General features: G+C 45.9%; 1 protein-coding gene across 1 annotated transcript in view; it reads left to right on the top strand.

Annotated features, from left to right (window-relative positions):
• Positions 1 to 25677, top strand: part of LOC140719894 (complement factor B-like) — an 86826-nt gene that overhangs the window by 21880 nt on the left and 39269 nt on the right. Inside the window, exons 3-8 of the mRNA XM_073034823.1 lie at positions 2806 to 2988; positions 3748 to 3921; positions 5691 to 5789; positions 7865 to 7998; positions 8293 to 8431; positions 16322 to 16468. Of these exons, the coding sequence (XP_072890924.1) occupies positions 2806 to 2988; positions 3748 to 3921; positions 5691 to 5789; positions 7865 to 7998; positions 8293 to 8431; positions 16322 to 16468 (876 nt within the window). The remainder of the gene's footprint in view (positions 1 to 2805; positions 2989 to 3747; positions 3922 to 5690; positions 5790 to 7864; positions 7999 to 8292; positions 8432 to 16321; positions 16469 to 25677) is intronic.

Below are 25677 nucleotides of genomic sequence, written 5' to 3'. Positions count from 1 at the left end.
GAAAATGTAGAGGAGAGGCCTGCATACTCCAAAGGACCTCAGACTCCTCAAGAGGTAGAGGTGACTCTGGCCCTTCTTGTACACAGCCCCTGTGTTGGTGCTGCATTCAAGTCTGTCATCCAGGTTCACTCCCAGGTTCTTGTAGGTCCTCACCGCATCCACGTCCTCTTCATCAACAGTAACCTGGAGCAGTGCAGTCTTAGTCTTCCTAACGTCCAGCACCATCTCCTTTGTCTTGCTGATGTTGAGGTGCAAATTTGCCATTTGACAAAGTCCTCCACCAGGGCCTTGTATTCATCCTCCTGACCAACCAACTGGAAATCAGAGAATTTCTGCAGATGACATGACTCCGTGTTGTATCTAAAGTCTGAGGTATACAGGGTAAACAGGAAGGGAGTCAATACGGTCCCAGTGCTGCTCACACGTGTGTGTGTGTGTGTGTGTGTGTGTGTGTGTGTGTGTGTGTGTGTGTGTGTGTGTGTGTGTGTGTGTGTGTGTGTGTGTGTGTGTGTGTGTGTGTGTGTGTGTGTTAAACCATACATACATATGTATATATGTGAGTGTGAGCAGTACTGTGAGTGTGTGTCCCAGTGCTGCTTATAGCCATGTCTGACACACAGCTCTGAAGCTGCACGAACTGTGATCTGTCAGTCAGGTCATCCATTATCCAGGATATAATGGAAGTGGCAACCTGCATTGAATGGAGCTTTTCCCCCAGCAATGGGGACTGTATGGTATTAAAAAAACGTGATCCTCACAGAGCTGCCCTGCTTATCCAATGGGAGTAGGCTCTGCTCAACAGGTAGATGACAGCATTGTCGACTCCAACGTGCTCCTGGTAGGCAAACTGCAGAGGATAGAGGGCTGATCTGACCCGGGGGTTGATGACAGCATCGTTGACTCCAACGTGCTCCTGGTAGGCAAACTGCAGAGGATCAAGGGCTGATCTGACCCGGGGGTTGATGACAGCATCGTCGACTCCAACGTGCTCCTGGTAGGCAAACTGCAGAGGATCAAGGGCTGATCTGACCTGGGGGTAGATGACAGCATCGTCGACTCCAATGTGCTCCTGGTAGGCAAACTGCAGAGGATCAAGGGCTGATCTGACCCGGGGGTAGATGACAGCATCGTTGACTCCAATGTGCTCCTGGTAGGCAAACTGCAGAGCATTGAGGGCTGATCTGACCAGGGTTGGAGGTGAGCCACGACCAGCCACTCTAGGGTCATGATGTGTGGGGTCAGGGCCTCTGGACGGTTGTCATTCAAGACTTTCAGTTGGCCCTTCTTGGGTACTGGGACCACACGTGATGTTTTCCGCACAGTCGGGACCCTTTCCAGGTTGAGACTCAGATTGAAAATGCACTGGAGAACTCCACACGGCTGCTCAGGACCTTGGGGTTCACCCGATGCTTTGCCGTGTCGGAGTTTCCCTTCTCCCCTGCTCAGTAGTGAAGGTGAGGCCATGGTGACTGTGGGGGGGGGGGGGGGTTCGTGGGAGGTGGGGGCTGCAGTGTGAAGATCGGGGCTGGGGGAGGTGTGAATGTTTGCTGCAGGGCAAGAAGGTGATGTAGACAGTGGAAGCCTGTGTTCTTCATCCATGTGTGAACTGGTGGGGGGAGGAGAGGAGGCATTGGTGCTGAGGGAGCATTGGGTGCCTCTACACCTGGACTGGTTTGCTGAGGGGGTGTGAACAGGAGGGCAATTGTCAAACCTATTGAGGAATTGGTGTAACTCACTGGCCCATTCACAGCTGCATTCTGAGGCTCTACGGCTAGGTTGATTCAAGCCAGTGATGTTCTTCATGCCTCTCCACACCCCCGGTGTGCTACCCCCCTCAGCTCCCCCCTCCCGAGCGTAAGCAACAGCAAGGCAACGATACCCCCTCACCCCCTCACCCCCCCCCCGCACCCGCTCCGAGCACGAGCGTGAGCTAAGCGATAGCAAAGACACAGACCTTGCAGCTACCCCGAAGAATTCACATTTCACCCGGCATTCGGCAACCTAATAAGAGAGAGGAAGGTGTCCCCCATTTTCACAGCGAGCGGGAGCCATAACAACAACCTGCTGGTTTACGATGTTTAAAAATCCGTTTCGTCGTTTACGAGCTCTATGGCCGCAGATCGCAAAGATCTTGGGTCTTCAGGGCCACAGTGAAAGATTTTCCAGCCTCCCAGACGACACACTGGTCTCCTGCCGCGACACCGACCCTCGATCCGCCCGTCTCCGGAGCCCCGAGATCCTAGGCTTCCAAACACCAGGCCGCCTCTCAGGCCGAACCCTTAGCGTGCCGAACATCGGCCAGTCCCGACACCCCGAGAACGGGTCCCATTCCTGCAAAGAACCGATGTCAGGGTGTAACTCCAGGACCGGGTCTTCAAAAGAACCCTGAAAGGGAAAAATAGAGATATTAAAGATGGAAATAGAGCTGTTTCCGAAGATGGAATCAAAGGAGTCGCTGTTTAGCGCCATCTTAACTCCGCCTCCAACTCTCCTGCGTTCCTCTTTAGCTACCGTGACCTCGTCCTCTAGCTTCTTCTGCACATGTTTCAACTTCTCTCCGTCCCCTGACCTAAAGACTCCTTAGACCACCGGTGACACATTGTCTGTTGTTAGAAGAGTAGCGAAGAGGATAGAGTACTACCAGGTGTTTGGAGGGTGAGAAATGTTTTCCTTTGCTTGGAGGGCCTTGGGGACCATGCTGGGCGAGAATGCGACAGACCTGGCTGAGATGGGTGGGGCTAGGTTGCAGGGAAATTGGCGAGTTTATCCAGCAATTCCTGATCTCCCTCCTCGCTGCATTTCCAGGGTTTCACTGCCCGCCACCCACAGTCGAACACGGGTCGTTCTCCCCACGGAGGGGGTCGCATACTCCGGGAGACATGGTCAGCATCGTGTGTGACGATGGGTACCAGCTGCGGGGGTCGAGCAGCCGGACCTGCCTGCCCAATGGACGCTGGAATGGCAGCACTACTGCCTGTGATGATGGAAGTAAGTCGTGGCAGCTGATGAGCGCTTTTGTCGGAGCAGGGACCATTCTTGTCGATCCACTGTGCTTGGAGATCAACCAGACTTCCTAATAGCCACCCCGGGCTGCCAGTGCTCCGTGCTGTGTACTGGTATACCGTATACCGATGGTGTGCTGTGTATTGGATGGTGTACTGTATGCAGGATCGTGTCCTGTGTACTGTATACTGGATGTTGTTCGATGAACAGGATGGTGTACTATGTGTTGGTGTACTGTATACTGGATGGTGTGTTGTGTGTTGGTGTACTGTATACTGGATGATGTGCTGTGTATTGTACTGTATACTGGATGGTGTGTTGTGTATTGGTGTACTCTATACTGGATGGTGTGTTGTGTATTGGTGTACTGTGTACCAGATGGTGTGCTGTGTATTGGTGTACTATGTACCGGATGGTGTGTTGTGTATTGGTGTACTGTATACCGGATGGTGTGCTGTGTATTGGTGTACTGTGTACCAGATGGTGTGCTGTGTATTGTTGTACTGTATACTGGATGGTGTGTTGTGTATTGTTGTACTGTATACCGGATGGTGCATTGTGTATTGTTGTACTGTATAGTGGATGGTGTGTTGTGTACTGTGTACTGTATACTGGATGGTGTGCTGTGTATTGTTGTACTGTATACCGGATGTTGTGCTGTGTATTGGTGTTCTGTGTACCAGATGTTGTGCTGTGTATTGACCACTCATGCTGCATTCTGGTATACTCATTTCTCTCTTTCAGTGGGTACCTGCCCAAATCCCGGAATTCCTCCGGGAAGCATCAAAACTGGGAAGAACTATGACGTGGGCGACAAGGTCCAATACCGATGTCAGGGTGACTTGGTTCTGATTGGTTCGTCGGTGAGGGTCTGCCTGGAGACGGGAGTGTGGACGGGCTCCGAGCCCAGCTGCCAGCGTAAGACAATGAGAGAGATGGCTTGCAAGTTAAAGTTTCCTGACAGTCAGAATCGGACTAGTATCACTGACTCATCTTGTGTCAGTGGTGCAGTGTCCTGTAATTTACAATTAACATTCTAAACTAAATAAATTAGTGCAAAACAGAGAGCGAACTAGTGAGTCATGGGTTAACGGATCGTTCAGATGCTGATGGTAGCCGTTCTGAGCAGCTCACACACTGATTGCTGGAAGAACTCAGCAGCTCAGGCAGTATTTGTGGAACAGTGCAGTTGACATTTTGGGCCAAGACCCTTCTTCGGGCCTGGAAGGGAAGGAGGAGGAAGCCAGAATACAAAGGTGGGGAAGTGAAAGGAAGACAGCCCAGCAGGTGATAGGTGATGGGTGGTGGGGGAGGGGGCGATGATGGGTGGTTGGGGAGAGGGCGATGATGGGTGGTGGGGAAGGGGGCGATGATGGGTGGTGAGGGAGGGGGCGATACTGGGTGGTGAGGGAGGGGGCGATACTGGGTGGTGATAAGTGGAAAATGTTAAGGGCCAGAGAAAATGGTATTTGATAGGAGAGTGGACCATGGGAGAAAGGGAAAGAGGAGAGGGATCAGTTGGAGATGATAGGCAGGTGAGGTAAAGAAGTAAGCGTGGGGCAGGGGGCAGAGTGGGGTATAGAGGAGAAATCAATGCTCATTGCATCAGGTTGAAGGCGAATCAGACAGAATATGAGCTGTTGCTGAGAGTGGCCTCCTCGCCTTTACGACTGAAGCTGAGGTGTTCCTAAATTAATGAGCATGGGTCTTCAGGCTCCATTGATAGTAGCACCGGAGAGTGCTGAGGAATGAACTCCTGGTGGAGGTTTGCTGACAGATACATTAGAGGGAAGACAGGGCTGAAAGATCGCCCAGAGGAAAGCAGGTGTTTGGATCTAACTGGAGTTTACAAGAATGACCAGGGGAGGGGGCGCAGATTGCTCATTGAAGCCCATCGAAAATTTAAAGGCCTAGATAGAGTGGATATGGAGAGGATGTTTCCTATAGTGGGGAGTCAAGGACCAGAATGGAGGGATACAGCCTCGGAACAGTGGGATGTTATTTTAAACAGAGGTGAAGAGGAATTGCTGTTAATCTCCACACACAGCTACATAGAGGCTAAGTCACCAGGTGCATTTAAAGCATAGATTGATGGGTTCTGATTGGTCAGGGTGTCAAAGGTTACGGGAAAAAGGCAGGGGAATGGGATTGTGAGGGATAATGGTTCAGACATGATGTAGTGGCAGAGCAGGGCCAAATGGTCTCATTTGGTCCCATGTCTTGGTCTCATGAGATTTAATCTCAGAGGGGTGTGCGGTAATTGGACTGAGAAGAGTGGTATTCTATCTAAGAGTGGAGTGAACCAATCTCAAATTATCTCGTGGTGGTCTTCAGGTCCTGGGATGGGGAGCATCAGACCCAGTTGTGTCATAACCCCAAGACAGCCTTGTAGCATCTCCCCTAAATGCTGGGGTCTACTGAAGACCTTCAACTCTCAGTGGGGAAGGAATTAAGGTGATAGAAGCATAGAGATTGACGTAATATACATGTGATAGTAAATGCTAGCATGGGCTAGAGGGGAAGAATGGTCTTCTGTTCCTGGCTTTGATGTTCTCTCTCTCTCTCTCTCTCCCCCCCCTCCCTTTCTCTCTGTCAATCTCACTCAACACGCATTCTCTCTCACACACTCACACACTGTCATCCCCTCCTCCTCCCCTCTCTCCCCTATACCTCTCTATCGCATACAGACAAATTTTCCTTTGATCTCCCGGAAGAAGTGGCGATGCATTTCTCATCCTCCTTCTCCCTGCTGCTGTCCGAGTCGAAGGAGGAGCCTGTAAAGTCAGGTGAGTAACCGTGGGGCGCCCGGTCACTCTGCAGCCCAGGCCCGTTTCAGCCATGACGTTCCCACGCAACTACTGGACAGCAGGAGCAACAACCTGGCTTCTGCCGCGGTGCTGAACGCGACAGTATTATTTCAATTCAGACACGTCCTCCCACGTTGCAAAATCGTATTGGTAAGTACATTTGTAAGTTATTTGATCATTGTAAATTGTCCCATGATTAGACTTGGGTTAAATAGGTGTACTGCTCATTGTGGCCTTCTCCTAAATAAATAATTCTAGATCTGGGCACAAAAATGCAGCCACATCGACGTATACCTGTATTGTGACAAGTCATTGGGAAATTTTAAAGCAGAGGTTGATAGGTTCTTGATTAAGGAAAAAGGTTATGGGGCGAAGGCAGAGAGGGAAAATATATTAGCCATGATGAATGGCAGAACAAACTAAATGTTGGAATGGCAGAGCAAATCGATGAACTAAATAGCCTAATTCTGCTCCTACGCCCTATGGTCTTATAGTCACAGCCCACCAAGGGAAAACAGCTCTGGGAACGTGACAAAACCTGCATGATCATCCCTAGTCACCCTCGTGAATCTTGAATATCGTTTGGTAGGAAAATTCAGTTTCAGGCACGGACTCGCATTCAAATTCAGATACGTTTATCCCATGTGCAGTGCATCGAAACGTGTAACAGTGAACACATCCAAGAATGTGGTGGAGGCACAACAACGTCAACATCCTCAACAACGTCAACATTCTCAACAACGTCAACATCATCAGCGTCAACATAACATCAACATCAACATCATGAACTACATCAACATCATCATTAACATCAACTACATCAGCGTCATCAAAGTCAACATCACCATCAATATCATCATCAAGAAGATCAACATCAGGACTCCAATCTGCAGTTCCTGAACTTGAGTCGCAGACTCAATGTTCACGGTTCGGCCTCCAGGCGGGGTTTAGAGTTAGTCCCAGTAATTATCCATGGACGCCGATATATTTGCGGGCTTAGATGGCGTGGAAGTGGAGGGAAACCTACAGATGGTGGGAGAAGTGTCAGCTTTGGCAAGCGTTGCCGGGGTAGGCTGGGACTGCTCTGAGTGACAGCAAGTGTCACATGAAGTGAGCAATTGTGCAGGCTGGGGAGTGTTTCTAGTGGTGGGTGATGTGTTGATGAGATAGTTGGGTGCGTGTGGTGTTGATTTTCCTGAAGGTGGACTTTTACAGCGGAGGACCTACACAGTGAACGATAGGACACAGAGGAGTGTGATGGAACAGAGGGATCTGGGAATACACATCCATAATTCCAAGATAGATAAGGTCATAAGAATGCATTTGTCCATGAGGATGATTGACTGGTACCTTGTAGAATTCATTTACTTTATTTCATTTGAGATACAGGGCAGAATAGCCCTTCCAGACCAATGAGCTATGCCACCCAGCAACTCACTGATTTAACTAGATCCTAATTCTGGGACAATTTACAATGACCAATTATCCTACTAGTCAGTAGGATAATTGGACCGTAGGAGGAAACTGGAGCACCGGGAAGAAACCCACGCGGTCACGGGGAGAACATTCCAGGCGACGCTGGAATCGAACTCTGACACCCCAAGCTGTAGTAGTGTCGCATTCACCGCTGCGTTACCATGACGCCCCAAAGCTGGAAACAGCTCAGAGTGTCACATGGTACAATGATTACGGTGGTGTAACATTCAGCTCGCCAGCGATTGGGGTTCGATTCCGCTGCTGACTGTAAGGAGTTTGTATGTTCTCCCAGTGAGCATGTTGGTTCCTGCGGGTGCTATGGTTTCCTCCTCCATCCCAAACACTTACGGGTTATAGGGTGAGTAAGTTGTTGGCCGTGGGCGTCGCCACCGGAAGCCTGGTGACGCTCGTGGCCCGCACCCCCCTCCCAGTTAACACAAACGACGCATTTCACTGTATGTCTCGATATAGGTGTAACACATAGAGCTAATCTTTAAACTTTAATATTCACAGTATTGGTCACAGTACTTATGAGGTGCACTACCACACCCCTCCTAATCACTTGCCACTTTTCACAGATCAGCTCGGCAGGAAGATCATCCTGAGACAGAATGAGAAACTTTACATCTACGTGCTGCTGGACGTCTCCGGGAGCATTACCAGGGACGATTTCCAGACAGCGAAGGAGGTCCTGAGCAAGTTCATTGACATGGTAGGACTTTCACAGGGCGGGACTCAGGCCGGTTGGGATTCACACAAGGTGGGAGTTACAAACAGTGGGATCAGATAGGACCTAAACAGGCCAGGCTTACAAAGTGTGGGACTTACAAGGATAGCACGTACACAGAATGGGACATACATAAGGTGGGAATATCACAGGGAGAATCTCTTTCCCCTGCCTATAAGGAGGTGACTAGGACGCTGGATGGAATGGGTTGTCCAGGGAGAGGATATTGAGGTGAGGGGAAAAGCGATCACTCCTCTAATCAACAGGCTCTTCAAACAGATCAGCCGCTTTGAGGTGAGTGTGAGGTACGCCATCCTTCTCTTCGGCTCCCAGACCCGTGATGTCGTCCACATCGGCGCTGAGGAATCCTCAGATTCCAGGGAGGTGTCTGACATTGTGTCCGCAATGAAGTATGACGGTGGGTAATGTTGGGAGGAGCGCGGGGGTGGGGGGGAGGAGGGTGCTGTGGAGAGTCAGTTACCAATGGTGGTGGTAGAATTCTGTGCTTGACCTCTCTCACACACCCTGAGCACCTTCCCTGCCCCACAACACCCATCATGGAACTACTGGGTATGTTTAAATCGACGTTGATAGGTTCTTGGACAGCCAGGGCGTGAAAGATTACAGAGAGAAGGCCAGGGAATGGGTTGAGAGGAACCCTGGGGGGATGGCAGACCAAACGGAAGGACTGAATGGCCTAACATTCATACATCAGCATACATCTTATGCTGTATGTCTTACGGTCTTATGACGGCCTCATACACCCTCTACACATTGTGTCACCCGTCCTCTCCATGTCCTTCCCACCACTGCTCCAGGCAAAACATCTCTGCTGCAGTAGAACAGTAGAGGACAGGAACTCTCCATTTGGCCCACAATGTTGCTATTTATTCCTAGAAAACCTATAGCACAATACAGGCCCTTCGGCCCACAAAGCTGTGCTGAACATGTCCTTACTTTAGTAATTACCTAGGCTTGCCCATAGCACATTTTTCAAAGCTCCATGCACCTATACAGGAGTCTCTTAAAAGACCCTATCATTTCCGCCTCCACCACTGTCGTCGGCAGCCCATTCCACACACTCACCACTCTCTGTGTAAAAAAAACTTACCCCTGACATCTCCTCCGTACCTACTTCCAAGCACCTTAAAACTGTGCCCTCTTGTGTTAGCCATTTCAGCCCTGGGAAAAAAGCCTCTGCCTATCCACACGATCAATGTATCATCATCCAGTACACCTCAATCAGGTCACCTCTCATCCTCCATCACTCTAATGAGAAAAGGCCAGGTTCACCCAACCTATTCTCATATGGCATGCTCCCCAATCCAGGAAACATCCTTGTAAATCTCCTCTGCACTCTTTCTATGGTTCCCACATCTTTCCTGGATGAGGCGATCAGAACTGAGCACAGTACTCCAAGTGGGGTCTGACCAGGGTCCTATATAGTTGCAACATTAACTTTCGGCTCCTAAATTCAATCCCATGATTGATGAAGGCCAATACACCGTATGCCTTCTTAACCACAAAGTTAACCTGCGCAGCTGCTATGTGTGTCCTATGGACTCGGACCCCAAGATCCCTCTGATCCTCCACACTGCCAAGAGTCTTACCATTAATACTATATTCTGCCATTTGACCTACCAAATGAACCACCTCACATTTATCTGGGTTGAATTCAATCTGCCACTTCTCAGCCCACTTTTGCATTCTATCGATGTCCCGCTATAACCTCTGACAGTGCTTCACACCAGCCACAACGCCCCCAACCTTTGTGTCATCAGCAAATTTACTAACCCATCCCTCCACTTCCTCATCCAGGTCATTTATAAAAATCACAAAGAATAGGGGTCCCAGAGCAGAACCCTGAGGCACTCCACTGGTCACCGACCTCCATGTCGAACCATAGAACCACAGAACATTACAGCAGAGAAACAGGCCTTTTGGCCCTTCTTGGCTGTGTCGAACCATTTTTCTGCCTATTCCCACTGACCTGCACCTGGCCCATATCCCTCCAGACCCCTCTCATCCACGTACCTGTCCAAGTTTTTCTTAAATGTCAAAAGTGAGACCGCATTCACCACTTCAACTGGCAGCTCATTCCACACTCCCACCACGCTCTGCGTGAAGAACCTCCCCGCCCCCCCCATGTTCCTTCACCCTTAACCCATGACCTCTGGTTTTTTTCTCCTCTAGCCTCAGCGGAAAAAGCCTGCTTGCATTCACTCTATCTATACCCATCATCATTTTATACTCCTCTATCAAATCACCCCTCATTCTCCTACGCTCCAGGGAATAGAGTCCTAACCGATTCAACCTTTCTCTGTAACTCAGTTTCTCAAGTCCCGGCAACATCCTTGTAAACCTTCCCTGCACTCTTTCAGCCTTATTAATATCCTTCCTATAATCCTTCCTGTAATTAGGTGACCAAAACTGCACACAATACTCCAAATTCAGTCTCACCAATACAACCTCACCATAACATTCCAACTCCTATACTCAATACTTTGATTTATAAAGGCCAATGTACCAGAAGCTCTCTTCACAACCCTATCCACCTGTGACGCTACTTTTAGGGAATTATGTATCTGTACTCCCAGATCCCTCTGTTCTACTGCACTCCTCAGTGTCCTTCCATTTACCTTGTGTGTTCTACCTTGGTTTGTTCTTCCAAACTGCAATACCTCACACTTGTCCGCATTAAACTCCATTTGCCATTTTTCAGCCCATTTCTCCAACTGGTCCAAATCCCTCTGCAAGCTTTGAAAACCTTCTTCACTGTCCACTACACCTCCAATCTTTGTATCATCAGCAAATTTGCTGATCCAATTTGCCACATAATCATCCAGATCATTGATATAGATGACAAATAACAATGGACCCAGCACTGATCCCTGCGGCACACCACTAGTCACAGGCCTCCACTCAGAGTAGCAATCCTCCACTACCACTCTCTGGCTTCTTCCATTGAGCCAGTCTAATCCAATTTACTACCTCTCCATGTATACCTAGTGACTGAATCTTCCTAACTAACCTCCCATGCGGGACCTTGTCAAAGGCCTTACTGAAGTCCATGTATACAACATCCACTGCCTTTCCTTCATCCACTTTCCTGGTAACTTCCTCGAAAAACTCTAATAGATTGGTTAAACATGACCTAGCACGTACAAAGCCATGCTGACTTTTTCTAATAAGTCCATCTCTATTCAAAAACTTGTAGATCCAATCTCTTAGTATTCCTTCCAATAATTTACCTACTACCGATGTCAAACTTACCGGCCTATAATTTCCCAGCTTACTTTTTGAGCTTTTTTAAAACAACAGAACCACATGAGCTATCCTCCAATCCTCTGGCACCTGACCCGTGGATATCGACATTTAAAATATTTCTGCCAGGGTCCCTGCAATTTCAACACTAGTTTCCTTCAAGGTCCAAGGGAATACCCTGTCAGGTCCTGGGGATTTATCTATTCTGATTTGCCTCAAGACAGCAAGCACCTCCTCCTCTTTAATCTGTATAAGTTCTATGACCTCCCTACTTGTTTGCTTTGTTTCCATAGACTCCATTCGAGTTTCCTTAGTAAATACAGATACAAAAAACCCACTTAATATCTCTCCTATTTCTTTTGGTTCCATACATAGCCGAACACTCTGATCTTCGCAAGGACCAATTTTAGATGCTTTCCAAAAGCTCCAGCACATCCTCTTGCTTAATCTCTAAACACTCAAGCTTTTCGGTCACTGTAAGCCATCCCCTGCAATACAAGATAACTTTCTGTAGTGAAAACTGAGGAAAACGTACGGAGCAAATGTGGCAAATGTTCAGGGATTATTTGCGTGGAGTTCTGCACAGGTACGTTCAAATGAGACAGGGAAAGGATGGTAGGGCACAGGACTGCAGTGTACTCAAGCTGCAGTACACTGATAAGCAGAGTCTCACTTATCAGACTGTATCACAGACCCCGGCCGTGTCTCACGCGTCAGACTGTATCACAGACACCGGCAGTGTCTCACATCTCAGACTGTATCACAGACCCTGGCAGTGTCTCACGCGTCAGACTGTATCACAGACCCCGGCCGTGTCTCACGTCTCAGACTGTATCACAGACCCCGGCAGTGTCTCACGCGTCAGACTATATCACATACCCCAGCCGTGTCTCACGCGTCAGACTGTATCACAGACTCTGGCAGTGTCTCACGTCTCAAACTGTATCACAGACCCCGGCAGAGTCTCACGCGTCAGACTATATCACAGACCCCGGCAGAGTCTCAAATCTCAGACTATATCACAGACTCCGGCAGTGTCTCACGTCTCAGACTGTATCACAGACCCCGGCCGTGTCTCACGCGTCAAACTGTATCACAGACCTCGGCCGTGTCTCACGCGTCAGACTGTATCCAAGACCCCGGCCGTGTCTCACGCGTCAGACTGTATCACAGACCGCGGCCGTGTCTCACATCTCAGACTGTATCACAGACCCCGGCCGTGTCTCACGTGTCAGACTGTATCACAGACCCCGGCCGTGTCTCACGCGTCAGACTGTATCCAAGACCCCGGCCGTGTCTCACGCGTCAGACTGTATCACAGACCGCGGCCGTGTCTCACATCTCAGACTGTATCACAGACCCCGGCAGTGTCTCACACGTCAGACTGTATCACAGACCCCGGCAGAGTCTCACCTCTCAGACTGTATCACAGACCCCAGCAGTGCCTCACATCTCAGACTGTATCACAGACCCCGGCAGTGTCTCACATCTCAGACTGTATCACAGACCCCGGCAGAGTCTCACGCGTCAGACTGTATCACAGACCCCGGCAGTGCCTGACGTCTCAAACTGTATCACAGACAACGGCAGTGTCTCACGTGTTAGACTGTATCACAGACCCCGGCCGTGTCTCACGTGTCAGACTGTATCACAGACCCCGGCCGTGTCTCACGCGTCAGACTGAATCACAGACCCCGGCAGTGTCTCACGCGTTAGACTGTATCACAGACCCCGGCAGTGTCTCACATCTCAAACTGTATCACAGACCCCGGCAGTGTCTCACGCGTCAGACTGTAACACAGACCCCGGCCGTGTCTCACGTCTCAGACGGTATCACAGACCCCGGCCGTGTCTCACGCGTCAGACTGTATCACAGACCCCGGCCGTGTCTCACGTCTCAGACTGTATCACAGACCCCGGCCGTGTCTCACGCCTCAGACTGTATCACAGACACCGGCAGTGTCTCACGTCTCAGACTGTATCACAGACCCCGGCCGTGTCTCACGCCTTGGTCTGTATCACAGACCCCACCGTGTCTCACCCGTCAGACTGTATCACAGACCCCGGCAGTGTCTCACGCGTCAGACTGTATCCAAGACCCCGGCAGTGTCTCACGTGTCAGACTGTATCACAGACCCCGGCCATGTCTCACGTCTCAGACTGTATCACAGACCCCGGCCGTGTCTCACGCGTCAGACTGTATCACAGACCCCGGCAGTGTCTCACGCGTCAGACTGTATCACAGACCCCGGCAGTGTCTCACGCGTCAGACAGTATCACAGACCCCGGCAGTGCCTCACGCGTCAGACTGTATCACAGACCCCGGCAGTGTCTCACGCGTCAGACAGTATCACAGACCCCGGCAGTGTTTCACGTCTCAGACTGTATCACAGACCCCGGCAGTGTCTCACGCGTCAGACTATATCACAGACCCCGGCAGTGTCTCACACCTCAGACTGTATCACAGACCCCGGCCGTGTCTCACGTCTCAGACTGTATCACAGACCCCGGCCGTGTCTCACGCGTCAGACTGTATCACAGACCCCGGCAGTGTCTCACGCGTCAGACTGTATCAAAGGCCCCGGCAGTGTCTCACGTGTCAGACTGTATCACAGACCCCAGCAGAGTCTCACCTCTCAGACTGTATCACAGACCCCGGCAGTGTCTCACGCGTCAGACTGTATCACAGACCCCGGCCGTTTCTCACGTCTCAGACTGTATCACAGACCCCGGCCGTGTCTCACGCGTCAGACTGTATCACAGACCCCGGCAGTGTCTCACGCGTCAGACTGTATCAAAGGCCCCGGCAATGTCTCACGTGTCAGACTGTATCACAGACCCCGGCAGAGTCTCACCTCTCAGACTGTATCACATACCCCGGCCGTGTCTCACGCGTCAGACTATATCACAGACCCCGGCAGTGTCTCACGTCTCAAACTGTGTCACAGACCCCGGCAGTGTCTCACGCCTCAAATTGCATCAGAGACCCCGGCAGTGTCTCACATCTCAGACTGTACCACAGACCCCGGCAGTGTCTCACGCGTCAGACTGTATCACAGACCCCGGCCGTGTCTCACGTCTCAGACTGTATCACAGACCCCGGCCGTGTCTCAGGCGTCAGACTGTATCACAGACCCCGGCAGTGTCTCACGTATCAGACTGTATCACAGACCCCGACAGTGTCTCGCGCGTCAGACTCTATCACAGACCCCGACTGTGTCTCACGCCTCAGACTGTATCAGTGACCCCGACAGCGTCTCACGTCTCAGACTGTATCACAGACCCCGGCATTGTCTCACGCGTCAGATTGTATAACAGACCCCGACTGTGTCTCACGCCTCAGACTGTATCACGGACCCTGGCGGTGTTTCACGTGTCAGACTGTATCACAGACCCCGGTATTGTCTCACGCGTCAGACTGTATAACAGACCCCGGCCGTGTCTCACGCGTCAGACTGCATCACGGACCCTGGCAGTGTCTCACGTGTCAGACTGTATCGCAGACCCCGGCCGTGTCTCACGCGTCAGACTGTCTCAGTGACCCCGGCATTGTCTCACGCGTCAAACTGTATAACAGACCCCGGCCGTGTCTCACGCGTCAGACTGTCTCAGTGACCCCGGCATTGTCTCACGCGTCAAACTGTATAACAGACCCCGGCCGTGTCTCACGCGTCAGACTGCATCACGGACCCTGGCAGTGTCTCACGTGTCAGACTGTATCACAGACCCCGGCCGTGTCTCACGCGTCAGACTGTATCACAGACCCTGGCCGTGTCTCACTCGTCAGACTGCATCACGGACCCTGGCAGTGTCTCACGTGTCAGACTGTATCACAGACCCCGGCAGTGTCTCACGCGTCAGACCGCATCACAGACCCCGGCAGTGTCACCCGTGTCAGACTGTATCACAGACCCCGGCCTTGTCTCACGCGTCAGACTGTATCACAGACCCCGGCAGTATCTCACGTGTCAGACTGTATCACAGACCCCGGCAGTATCTCTCGTGTCAGACTCCACCACAAATCCCAGCAGTGCTTTTAATGCACCCACCACTAACTCTGCCTAAAGCACATTTTGCTCCAATAACTTTAAAACTATATCCCCTTCATCGTATCCATTTCTGTCCTGGGGAAATATCTCTGGCTGTCTACTTGATCTATGCCTCTGAACATCTTGTACACCTCTATCAGGATATCTCTGATCCCCGGTTGTTCCAAACAGAAAACCCGCTCGTGATTGTCCCCACCCCTGCTGCTGCCCTTGTTCCGTCCATACCACCTGCTTCCCAAGCCAGTTTCTGCTGCCACCCAGCTGAACCTCTCTTCCCCACCCCTCTGGGTGGAAATGTCATAGTTGTACGGAGTTTCTCTTCTGGGCATTGGGCTGTGGGACGGGTGGAAATGTCATAGTTGGACGGAGTTTCTATTCTGGGCACTGGGCTGTGGTACGGGTGGAAATGTCATAGTTGGACGGAGTTTCTATTCTGGGCACTGGGCTGTGGTACGGGTGGAAATGTCATAGTTGGACGGAGTTTCTATTCTGGACACTGAACTGTGGTATGGGTGGAAATGTCATAGTTGGACGGAGTTTCTCTTCAGGACACTGGGCTGTGGGACGGGTGGAAATGTCATAGTTGGACGGAGTTTCTATTCTGGACACTGGGCTGTGGGACGGGTGGAAATGTCATAGTTGGACGGAGTTCCTTTTCTGGGCATTGGGCTGTGGGACGGGTGAAAATGTCATAGTTGGACGGAGTTCCTCTTCTGGGCACTGGGCTGTGGGACGGGTGGAAATGTCATAGTTGGACGGAGCTTCTCTTCTGGGCATTGGGCTGTGGGACGGGTGGAAATGTCATAGTTGGACGGAGTTTCTCTTCTGGGCACTGGGCTGTGGTATGGGACAGCACAGATGCTGTTTCTCTGACAATCTCCCAGCTCAGCCCACCCTCTCTTCCCGTCCGGACGCTGCCGCACCTCACCCGCACCCCGGGCCGGGTGTGTGACCTGCCCCCGTGTCTAACTAATCCTTTCCATCCCTCGCCACAGACTACGTGGTGAAGAGGAACTTGGGAACCAACGTGACCGGAGCTTTCAAAACCGTCTACGGGATGATGAGTTACGCCCGGACGAACATGAAGGACCGACTGGACGAATGGAAGCAGATCCGCCACGTGATCCTGGTCTTCACGGACGGTAGGTGACCAACTAGAGCCGCGGAAAACCATCCCCAACACACCAGCGGCAGGGAGTCCGCTCATCCTATAGCTAGATGGACCCCGACTTGCTTTCCAGCACCTGTGTCTTTCTTTCTTTTTCAATCTTTTTATCATTATTATTAATATCAACAAAATAAAATTGATACATAGATAATGGATTACAAACATGCACATTTCAACTGAACATGAAAGAATACATAAGCAATAGTTACAGTATAAATGAGTATTCCCAAATCATGGACGATACAATATACAAATAAACAAGGCAAACCTAGGTATATCATAATATATATTTAAAAAAAACAGAAAAAGAAAAAGAAAAAAAAATTATGCAAAAAAATCTAATCTAATAATCTAATAACTAATAAGGAAAAAGAGAAAAAAGAAAAAGAGAAAAAGAAAAAATGAAAAAAGGGCTGTTTATAATATCTCACAAAAATACAAAATCATCAGTGTCGTCAACTCCGATCCTCTCAACATATATAAAATCGAAACTGGAAAAACAAATAGGCTTGGAACAGGGTGGTATTACATCATATGAAAATATTGAATAAATGGTCTCCATGTCTTTTCAAATTTAATAGAAGTATCAAATACAACACTTCTAATTTTTTCTAAATTTAGACATAACATAGTTTGAGAAAACCAATGAAATACGGTAGGAGGATTAATTTCTTTCCAATTCAACAAAATAGATCTTCCAGCCATTAATGTAAGAAATGCAATCATTCGACAAGCAGAAGAGGATAAATGGAGTGAGTCCATCATTGTAAACCAAAAATTGTAGTAATAGGATGAGGTTGTAAATCAATGTACAATACCATAGAAATAATATCAAAAATGTCTTTCCAATATTTTTTCAAAAGCGGACACGACCAGACATATGAGTTAAAGACGCTATCTCAGAATGACATCTGTCACATATAAGATTTATATAGGAATAAAAATGAGCCAATTCATCCTTGGACATATGAGCCCTATGCACAAACTTAAACTGTATTAATGAATGTTTAGCACAAATAGATGATGTATTAACTAATTGAAGAATTTTATCCCAATTCTCAATAGGGATAGTAAGGTTAAGTTCTCTTTCCCAATCATTTTTAGTCTTATAAAAGGGCTCTGAACGTATCTTCATAATTATATTGTAAAGTTTTGACATTAGCCCTTTCTGAGAAGGATTTAGTTCAAACAAATTCTCCAAAATACCTGAAGACACAAAATTTGGAAAAGTAGGAAGTACAGTATTTAAGAAATTCCTAATCTGTAAATATCTGAAAAAAAAAAAGAAATCTAGGCAAATTATATTTATTAGATAATTGTTCAAAAGACATAAAGCAATTATCCAAAAATAAATCGGAAAATCGTAGTAATCCTTTAGTCTTCCGAGCTGAATAAGCTTGGTCTATAATAAAAGGATAAAAAAAAAAGCAATTGGATACAATAGGAATATTTAAAACAAACTGAGTCAACCCAAAAAATTTCCTAAATTGAAACCATATACGTAAAGTATGTTTAACTATCGGATTGTCAATTTGTTTCTACAATTTAGAAAGAGCAAAGGGAAGAGAAGACCCTAAAATAGAACCCAATGAAAATCCTTGTACAGATTTAATTTCCAGGTTCACCCAATGAGGGCTAAAAGATAAATCCCAATCCTTTAACCAACATATCAAATATCGGATATTAACTGCCCAATAATAAAATCTAAAATTAGGCAATGCCAATCCACCTTCTTTCTTTGCCTTCTGTAAATATTTCTACCTAATCTAGGATTTTTATTCTGCCATATATATGAGGAAATTTTTGAATCAACATTAGCAAAAAAAGATTTCGGAATAAAAATTGGTACCGCTTGAAATATATATAAAAACTTGGGTAAAATAACCATCTTAATAGCATTAATCCGACCAATCAGAGATAAGGATACTGGTGACCATTTAGTAAACTAACATTTAATCTGATCGATTAGGAGTAAAAAATTAACCTTAAATAAGTCCTTATAGTTTTTTTTGTGATTTTAATCCCTCAGTAAATAAAAGAGTCATTAAATAATTTAAAAGGTAAATTTCCATAAATTGGAACCTGTCTATTTAAAGGAAACAATTCACTCTTATTAAGATTTAATTTATACCTGGAAAAATTACTAAATTGAGCCAACAATTATATAACTGCAAGAATGGATTTCTCAGGATCAGAAATAAATAATAATAAATCATCTGCATATAATGATAGCTTGTGTATATCCGTCCCACGATTAATGCCAAAAATGTTCTGTGATTCTCTGATAGCAATTGCTAAGGGTTCTAAAGCAATATCAAATAATAATGGACTAAGAGGACAGCCTTGTCTAGTACCCCGAAATAAACGAACAAAGGGAGATCTTTGACTGTTAGTGAGCACCGAGGCTACTGGAGTATGATATATCAGTTTAATCCAGGAAATAAATGTCGGACTAAAATTAAAATTCTCAAGCACAGTAAATAAGTATGGCCATTCAACTCTATCAAATGCTTTCTCCGCATCTAGTGAAATGACACATTCTGAAGTGCTATGTGAAGGAGAATATTCAATAATCTCCTAACATTGAAAAAAGAATAGCGATTTTTAATAAAACCAGCTTGATCTTCCAAAATAATTTGGGGTAATACCTTCTCCAGCCTGGATGCCGGTAACTTGGAAAAGATCTTGGAATCTACATTCAATAAAGATATTGGACTATAGGATGCACAGTCAGTAGGGTTTTTATCTTTCTTCAATATTAAAGAAATGGAAGCTCTATAAAAAGATTGAGGCAGATTACTCAATCTAATTGCTTCTTCAAAAACCCTGCATAACCAAGGAGAAAGAGTAGCGGAAAAACATTTTAAAAATTCTACTGCATACCCATCTGGACCTGGTGCTTTCCCAGAATTCATAGAGGAAATAACCCCTTTAATTTCTGCATCCGTAATAGGAGTTTCTAATATTGAAAGATCATCTGATGATAATTTTGGAAAATTCAATTTCCCAAGAAAATCACACATGGTATTATAATCATGAGGGAATTCGGAATGATACAGGGAGGTATAAAAATCTTGAAATGATTTGTTTATCTCATCATGGTTAACTGTCAGATCCCCATTCTGCTGACGAATCTTCGTAATTTGACGTTTAACCAAAGCATTCTTCAATTGACTAGCTAACAGTTTACCCGATTTATCACTATGTATATAAAAATCAGATATGGTTTTCATTAATTGATTTTCAATCGAAAATGTAAGTAATAAACTATGTTCCATTTGAAGTTCAACCCTTTGTTTGTAAAGCTCCTCACTGGGGTAGTCGAATATTTCTTGTCAATCTCTTTAATTTTATCAACCAGTAAAAGGGTTTCCTTCTTAATGCGTTTTCTCAGACCAACGGAGTCGGAGATAATCTGTCCTCGTATAAATGCGTTAAAAGTGTCCCAAAGTGTTTCGCAAGAAATATCATCCGTGGAATTAGTTGAAAAGAAGAAATGGATCTGTTCCTTCATAAATTTAATAAAATCCGGATCTTGCAGTAAGGTAGAATCAAATCGCCATTGTCTAGCACTAGAAGCTGTATCCGTAAATTTAATAGAAAGTTTTAATGGAGCATGGTCAGAGATGGCTATAATATCATAATTACAACCAATTACCGATGGAATAAAACAAGAGCCAATAAAAAAAAATCAATTCTCGAGTAGGAATGATAAACATGTGAGAAAAATGAAAACTCTTTGTCCTTAGAACGCCGAAATCTCCAAATATCAAAAATTCCATTATCAGTCAAAAAAGAGTTAATACAAGTGGCCGACTTATTAGGTAAAGTCTGAGTAGATATAGATTTGTCCAACAAAGGATTTAAACAACAATTAAAGTCACCACCCATTATTAACTTATATTCATTTAGATTGGGTAGAGAAGACCAGCATCTGTGTCGGCTGCCCACACACCACCATCCCTCGTCGACCAATGGCTGGAATCTCCTTGGTTTAACTGCCTAAAGATTTATTCATCACGTACATCGAAACGTGCAATGAAACGTGTCATTTCCGTCAACGACCGACACAATCCGAGGATGTTCTGCTGGCAGCCATGCTTCCTGTGCTCACAACTTACTGAAACACCTTTGGGATGTGGGAGGAAACCGGAGCACTCGCAAGAGATTCGCTCCGTCACAGGGAGAATGTACAGACTCCTTTTAGACAGTGCAGGGGAGGTCACCAGGAGACGCTCATGGAGTGAGCACAGTTTCAGATTCGCTCCATAACCTTTACTTTTTTTTAACCTATGATCACCCTTATTTAACTTATTTTTACCTACACCAAAAGATTCTTGCTACTTTTTTGGACTTAGCTTTAAGAGTTTATTGTGAATTTTTGAAGAAATGGCTCTTAGATCTAAAGGGCGAGAACCTGGGAAAAATCCTAACGGAAACGGGAAGAAGCAGACTGATCCTAAACGCACTGAATTGACTTATGAAATGTTATTGGAGGTCTTAAATGAAAAATTTGAAGAACAACGACAAATTTTTAAACAAGATATAAAGGCTTTCCAAGATTATATGGATAAGACGGATTCAGTAGTTAACCAGCAGCAAGTTCTAATCGCAACTCTGCAAGAAGACGCTCGGAAGCGAGATTTGATAATTGAAAAACTGGAGCAGAACTTACTTTCGACGATTAAACAAGTGGAAGCACTTAAAGCCAAGAGTGTCGACTTTGAGAATCGGTCCAGAAGACAGAACCTACGCAAACTTGGTCTCCCGGAAGGTATTGAACAAGGGGACCCCTCGAAGTACTTTGCTCAACTTTTAAAGGATGCGTTCCCTTCTGTATTCCCAGACAGTCCTCCGTTACTCGATCGCGCTCACAGAATTATGCATCGATCACCAAGTACTCCAGCTAAACCATCGGTTGTAATTGTCCGATTTCACTAAGTGCATGTTAAAGAGCAACTTATTCGTGTGGCTCGGCGGGTAGGGATGGTCATTTTTCAAGATCACAACTTTCATTTAGTAGAAGATTTCAGTCCAGAAGTAATGAAGACAAGGCTTCTTTTTAAACCTCTGATGTCTGAATGTTATGAGAAAAATCTAAAACCTGCGCTCTTATACCCTGCGAAGCTTAGAATCTCGCCTCCGAATGCTCCACGACGTGTTTTCCTTTCTACATCTGAAGCGAGAAGCTTTCTGAATGAGAACTTCCCTACTGCTACGGATTCTCATTCCTAATAAATGAGTGATTTTGATCGCGCAAGATGGTTTTTATTTCCAAAACCAGATTTTGTTTTTGGCTATTGGTGTAGGTTTACTCTATATTTTATACTCTAGTAAAAGTTTTTTTTTGTCATACTAATCTTGTTATTTTACTTACTTCAACCACTGTACTTTATCTTTGGTTATTATTATTAATCCTTTGAAGGTGAATTTTTTTTTTACTAAGATGGCGGCTTCTTCTCTAAAATATTTTTGGGTTTTTTTTTTGATTTCGCCATTTTTTTTCTCTCGTCTTCTTCCTATAATGCATCTCTTATCACAGTTTAAATTTTTTTTGGTGTTTCAGTTTTTAACCCGATTTATAAGTTACTAGTGTTTATATTCTTTTTGTTTTTTTTTACGGTTAATTATATTAAGTAGTTTGGTTTTAGTATAGTGATTATTATTTCTTTAGAGTTTGGGTGGATCTTTTTATTATCCTTTATATACGGAGTTGTCTTCTGCTGATATGGGGGTAGATTTAGTTTCATTTTTCCTTTTTCCCAGCCTATCCCTGGCTGGGATGGTCATTTTTCTTCCTGGGTGGGGGGTGGGAGGTCTTTTTCTAAATCTTATAGTTCTTATACTAGTTTTTTTTTTAGTTTTTTCATTTGGGCTGATTTTAAACTACAAAAATGTCCGCTGTGTCGTCACTTCCGGGTCCGCCCCTTATTTTTGTTCCTCAGGAGGGGAAAGAATGTACGGAGATAAGCGTAAAGTTGTACAAAAGGAAAAGATAGGAAATAAGTGTCAAACATATTTGAAAGTCCTTTATCTGAATGCACGTAGTATTAGGAATAAAATTGATGAGTTGACGGTACAAATAACTACGTATGGTTATGATATTGTGGCAATTACGGAAACATGGCTGCAGGGTGACCAGGACTGGGAATTAAACATACAAGGGTATTCGACAATTAGGAGAGACAGGCAAGAAGGAAAAGGAGGTGGGGTGGCTATGTTAATAAAGCAAGAAATCACTGCAATAAAGCGAAATGATATTGGCTCAAAGGATCAGGATAACGAAACAATTTGGGTAGAAATAAGAAATAGTAAAGGGAAAAAAGCAGTGGTGGGAGTAGTCTATAGGCCTCCAAACAGCTGTAACTCAGTTGGTCGGAGCATAAATCAGGAAATAGTTGGGGCTTGTAATAAGGGAACAGCTATAATTATGGGGGATTTTAACTTTCATATTGACTGGACTAATCAAGTCGGACACGGCAGCCTTGAAGAAGAGTTTATTGAGTGTATTCGGGATGGGTTCCTTGAACAATACGTTACTGAGCCGACAAGGGGGCAAGCAGTCTTAGATCTGGTCCTGTGTAATGAGACAGGACTAATAAAAAATGTCCTAGTAAAGGATCCCCTTGAAATGAGTGACCATAACATGGTCGAATTCCATACTCAATTGGAGGATGAGAGGGTTGGATCTCAAACAAGCGTACTGAGCTTAAATAAAGGAGACTATGATGGTATGAGAGCGGAATTGCTAAAGATGGATTGGGAAAATAGATTAAAGGGTAGATCGGTACTTGATCAGTGGTGTATATTTAAGGAGTTATTTTACAACTATCAAGAAAAATATATTCCACTAAAGAAAAAAGGGTGTAAAAGAAAAAATAGTTATCCGTGGCTAAGTAAAGAAATAAAGCAAAGTATACGACTAAAAAGAAAGTTATATAAGGTAGCTAAATCTAGTGGGAAGATTGAAGATCGAGAAGCTTTTAAAGATCAGCAGCAAATAACAAAAAGATTGATTAAGAAGGGGAAGATAGATTATGAAAGTAAATTGGCGAAAAACATAAAAGCAGATAGTAAGAGTTTTTATAGTTACATAAAAAGAAAAAGGGTGGCTAAAGTAAATGTTGGTCCCCTAGAAGATGAGACCGGGAAATTAATGGTAGGGGACATGGAGATGGCGGAAACGCTGAACAAATATTTTGTACCAGTTTTTACAGTAGAGGACACTCAAAATATCCCAACACTGGATAAACAGGGGGCTCTAGGGGGAGAGAAGCTAACTACGATTCAAATCACCAAGGAAATGGTACTTGATAAACTAATGGGACTGAAGGTGGATAAATCCCCTGGACCGGATGGCTTGCATCCTAGGGTCTTAAGGGAAGTGGCGGTCGGGATTGTGGATGCATTAGTGATAATTTTTCAAAACTCGCTGGACTCGGCAATGGTCCCGGCAGATTGGAAAAATGCTAATGTAACTCCTTTATTTAAAAAGGGCAATAGACAGAAGGTTGGGAATTATAGGCCAGTTAGCCTAACATCTGTGGTTGGCAAAATGTTGGAATCGATAATTAAGGAAACAGTAACAGGGCATTTGGATAAACATAGCTTAATAGGACAAAGTCAGCATGGCTTTACAAAAGGGAAGACATATTTGACAAATTTGTTGGAGTTCTTTGAGGACATAACATATAGGGTAGATAAAGGGGAACCAGTGGATGTGGTGTATTTGGACTTCCAAAAGGCATTTGACAAGGTGCCACACCAAAGATTATTACTTAAAGTAAACAATCATGGGATTGGGGATAATATTCTGGCATGGGTGGAGGATTGGCTTTCTAACAGAAAACAGAGAGTTGGGATAAATGGTTTATTCTCAGACTGGCAGTTGGTGACTAGTGGTGTTCCGCAGGGGTCGGTGTTGGGACCCCCAACTCTTTACAATCTATATTAATGATTTGGAGAAAGGGACTAAGTGCAACGTATCGAAGTTTGCTGATGACACAAAGATGGGAGGGAGTGTAATGAGTGCGGAGGACATTGAAACCCTGCAGAGGGACATAGATAGGCTGAGTGATTGGGCAGACATTTGGCAGATGAAATATAATACTGACAAGTGTGAGGTCTTGCACTTTGGCAGTAAAAATAATAGAGCAAGTTATTATCTAAATGGAGAGAAACTGGAAAGTGTTTCTGTGCAAAGGGATCTGGGGGTCCTGGTGCAGGAAACACAAAAAGTTAGTATGCAAGTGCAGCAGGTGGTGAAGAAGGCCAATGGAATGCTGGCTTTTATTGCTAGGGAGATGGAGTATAAGAACAGGGAGGTCTTACTGCAGTTGTACCGGGTATTGGTGAGAGCACACCTGGAGTACTGCGTGCAGTTCTGGTGTCCATATTTAAGAAAGGACATACTGGCTCTCGAGGCAGTGCAGAGAAGGTTCACTAGGTTAATTCCGGGGATGGGTGGGTTGATGTATGATGAGAGGTTGAGTAGATTGGGACTCTACTCATTGGAGTTCCGAAGAATGAGAGGCGATCTTATTGAAACATATAAGATTGTGAAGGGGCTTGATCGGGTGGATGCGGGGAGAATGTTCCCAATGATGGGTGAAACTAGGACTAGGGGACATAATCTTAAAATAAGGGGATGCCGTTCCAGGACTGAGATGCGGAGAAATTTCTTCACTCAGAGGGTAGTGGGGCTGTGTAATTTCCTGCCCCAGAGAGCTGTGGAAGCTACTACACTCAATAAATTCAAAACGGAGATAGACATTTTCCTGGATAAAAATGGCATTAGGGGATACGGTGAGCGAGCAGATAAGTGGACATGAGGCTAGGTTTAGATCAGCCATGTGATCTCCTGGACCAGTTTTCGATGGCCTGGATGGGTCGGAGAGGAATTTTCCAGATTTTTTCTCCTCAATTGGCAACTCGGTTTTTTCCCCCCGGGTGATCACATGGGTTTGGGCGGGATGAATAACAAAATAAAATGGGCGGCATGGTGCCCTGTTGGTTGGCACTGTTGCCTTGTGGGATTCGGTGAAACCTAGAGTTAAGATTGGATCAGCCATGATCTTGTTGAATGGCGGAGCAGGCTTGAGGGGCCGATTGGCCTACTCCTGCTCCTATCTCTTATGTTCTTCTGTTCCGGGTGCATGAGTTCATAATTTGGTTAACCCTTTA

The sequence above is a fragment of the Hemitrygon akajei genome, chromosome 2 (assembly GCF_048418815.1).
Source record: "Hemitrygon akajei chromosome 2, sHemAka1.3, whole genome shotgun sequence".
NCBI lineage: Eukaryota > Metazoa > Chordata > Chondrichthyes > Myliobatiformes > Dasyatidae > Hemitrygon > Hemitrygon akajei.
The sequence above is the reverse complement of the archived record's forward strand: the minus strand, read 5'-3'. Positions and strand labels throughout refer to the sequence as shown.